Genomic DNA, 2,511 nt, shown 5'->3' on the forward strand with positions numbered 1-2,511 from the left:
ATTATATTCTATACTTCTCATACTAAGGAGTGAACTCACCGTTCCTCCCCCTACAAGTCATTATATGTGATCAAATAAGCTTCGCTATATGACTCAAGCCACTTCAAGCATTCAGCATAAATTAACCATATGAGGTATTAAACTATCTAAGGTTATTGTTATAAAATCCCTGCTGTTTGCATTATTGTAGCAATAGTTTCTATGTGCAGATTATACAGCAGCCTACTCACGCTACAGACTCTTTTCAAAGGTTGTTTAACAGCTTGTAGTAAAAGATAGAATCAACACTACTGCAGGACAAGACGGATTAATCCTGAAAACCATAGAGTCAAAATGAATAATGCGTTCCCTGCTCATAACATTTATAAGATAATAATAAAAAAGTAGAAAAGGCTACAAATGGATTGCATGAATGAAATAACCTCACAGAAAAATGAAACTGTAACCATTAGAAGAAGCACAATGAGCTAGAAAGAACATATGTGTAAAAACGATATGAGAATGACCACAATACACCAAAAATGTTAAATATACCTTGGGATGTAAAACTGCAGGAGATTTGCAAAACATCTTAATTTATTCAAGGACCAGTTTTTAGGAAAACTTCTTCCTCTACTGTGATTTTAAAGGATGTTATCTAGATGAGACATGAACTGTGTGGTCTAAAGTCACATGGAGGAGAAAATTCACAGCTGGAGGGACAAGATCAGTGATAAGATGTAATGTTTTAATGTTTAGTTTGCATGTAAAGCAATCACTCCTTATTTCATCTCTCTCACAGATGTTGGAGACCAACAGCACGCCATTGGAGAGCCACAGGTTTGGAAAACTGTTTGCAACTACACACAGAATCAGAGAGATGATATGAGAAAAGCTAAAGGTGCAGAAAGTATTCTCTATTAAAACTGGAGGGTAGTCTGTGGTGTCCACATGTCTGACTTCCTGCTGCTCAATTTGCCCAGGGCCCCGAGCTAAAGCCCCCCCACACAATGGCTGACCTGGTTATTAACGGCATCTATTGACTAACAGGCTGAGCACCAATGCTTCCTAAAAGCTGCACACTCAAACAATTCAAACTATATATATATATATATACACATTATCACCAATATTTTACCAGAACTGATGCTGACACAGTTAATCTTTAAATATATTTTTATTTACCACTACAGGCTAAATATGAAAGGGTGTGATCAAAGGCAGGGAATGTCATTTGTTCAGAATAAGTATTTTGAATTCTGAAGACTGATTTTAAATTTGTATATTGAAAAAAATTGTCAAAACTAAGTAAATCTATATTTGTGATAATATGAGAGTAATGATAGAGGGTTTTTTATCCAATGTCTTCCAGACTGATAACAGGGAGATCTAAATGGTTTTATTTTGGCAATCATTGATCATGGCGTTGAAATGAGTAAAGATGGTTCAGTTTGTTCAACTATTTCTAATATGTCTAAAGGAAGACTTATTATATATCATTATATTACTGAGATTTTAATGTGTTTTTTTGTGTAGGATAATTATATTATAGCTATTTAGTCTTAGTTATCAGTTTAAATTCCTTCTTTATAAAAACTAAATTAGAAAAACTAATTTACTTTAGAGTTATGTTTTGCAGGCTTCAGATGCTGCCCAGAGGAAGCAGAGCACCTATGCCCCCCCCTCAATAAAAGGTAAACAGCTTTAACTTGTTTCTGTAAAATGATCCAAGTATGTTTGATCACTAACAGAGAAAATGAGAAGATCTTAGGTTTAAAATGGAGTGCAGAAGCACAACATAGAAGAGAAGTTGCATGGCAGGAGGTGAGCGTGCGTTCTAGTGCGTCCTCATGTGTCCTCGCTGTCTTTTTCAAATCCAGCTGAACAGTTTTCTCCTCAGCAGGTAATGTCTGAGGGTTACAGCTGTGCATGTGGGGTTCTCCATCCTTTTTAAGTCTGGTTTTGTTGAACGTTTTGTTTGTTTTCTTTGACATTCCATTATTTCTTTATTTTTTCAGTTGTTTTCATAGTTTTGTTTTTTTCAGGCCGGGTCTGGCCTTTTTATTTTCTCTTTTTAGCCTTTGATCTTGTTTTTTAGCGGGATCCAGCGGGAGGTGAGATGCTCGGCTGGAAGTGATATCTGTAATCAGACCAACATTAGGCTGAGACCCAATTAACCCACACTTTGTCTGTTTAAAGGGTATGGAGTGCATTTTGTTTCAATATTGCTGCTAGAAAAAAATAAAGAAAGAAATAAAACTTTGAAACACTTCTTAATAAAAAAAAAGTTTTTCTTATTAGGTCTACTTTGCTTTTTTTTATCAGATTTTCTTTCAAATTTTTTCAAATATCATTTTTCAAACTTCATTTAAGAAAGAATAAAAATAAAAATTGATAATATTACATTTATTAATGTCATGATCTGGCCTGTTTGCTGCAGAGATGGGAAGTAATGAAGTACAAATACTTCGTTACTGTACTCAAGTAGATTTTTCTGATATTTTTACTTTACTTTACTACTTATTTTTATGG

General features: G+C 34.3%; 1 protein-coding gene across 1 annotated transcript in view; it reads left to right on the forward strand.

The window, feature by feature from the left end:
• The window catches only part of LOC107096279 (protein phosphatase 1 regulatory subunit 1C-like), an 18,414-nt gene that overhangs the window by 7,760 nt on the left and 8,143 nt on the right, over positions 1-2,511 (forward strand). The window contains exons 3-4 of the mRNA XM_015392863.1: positions 782-819; positions 1,619-1,673. Of these exons, the coding sequence (XP_015248349.1) occupies positions 782-819; positions 1,619-1,673 (93 nt within the window). The remainder of the gene's footprint in view (positions 1-781; positions 820-1,618; positions 1,674-2,511) is intronic.

The sequence above is a fragment of the Cyprinodon variegatus genome, unplaced genomic scaffold (genome assembly GCF_000732505.1).
Source record: "Cyprinodon variegatus isolate N-32 unplaced genomic scaffold, C_variegatus-1.0 Scaffold611, whole genome shotgun sequence".
Lineage (NCBI taxonomy): Eukaryota > Metazoa > Chordata > Actinopteri > Cyprinodontiformes > Cyprinodontidae > Cyprinodon > Cyprinodon variegatus.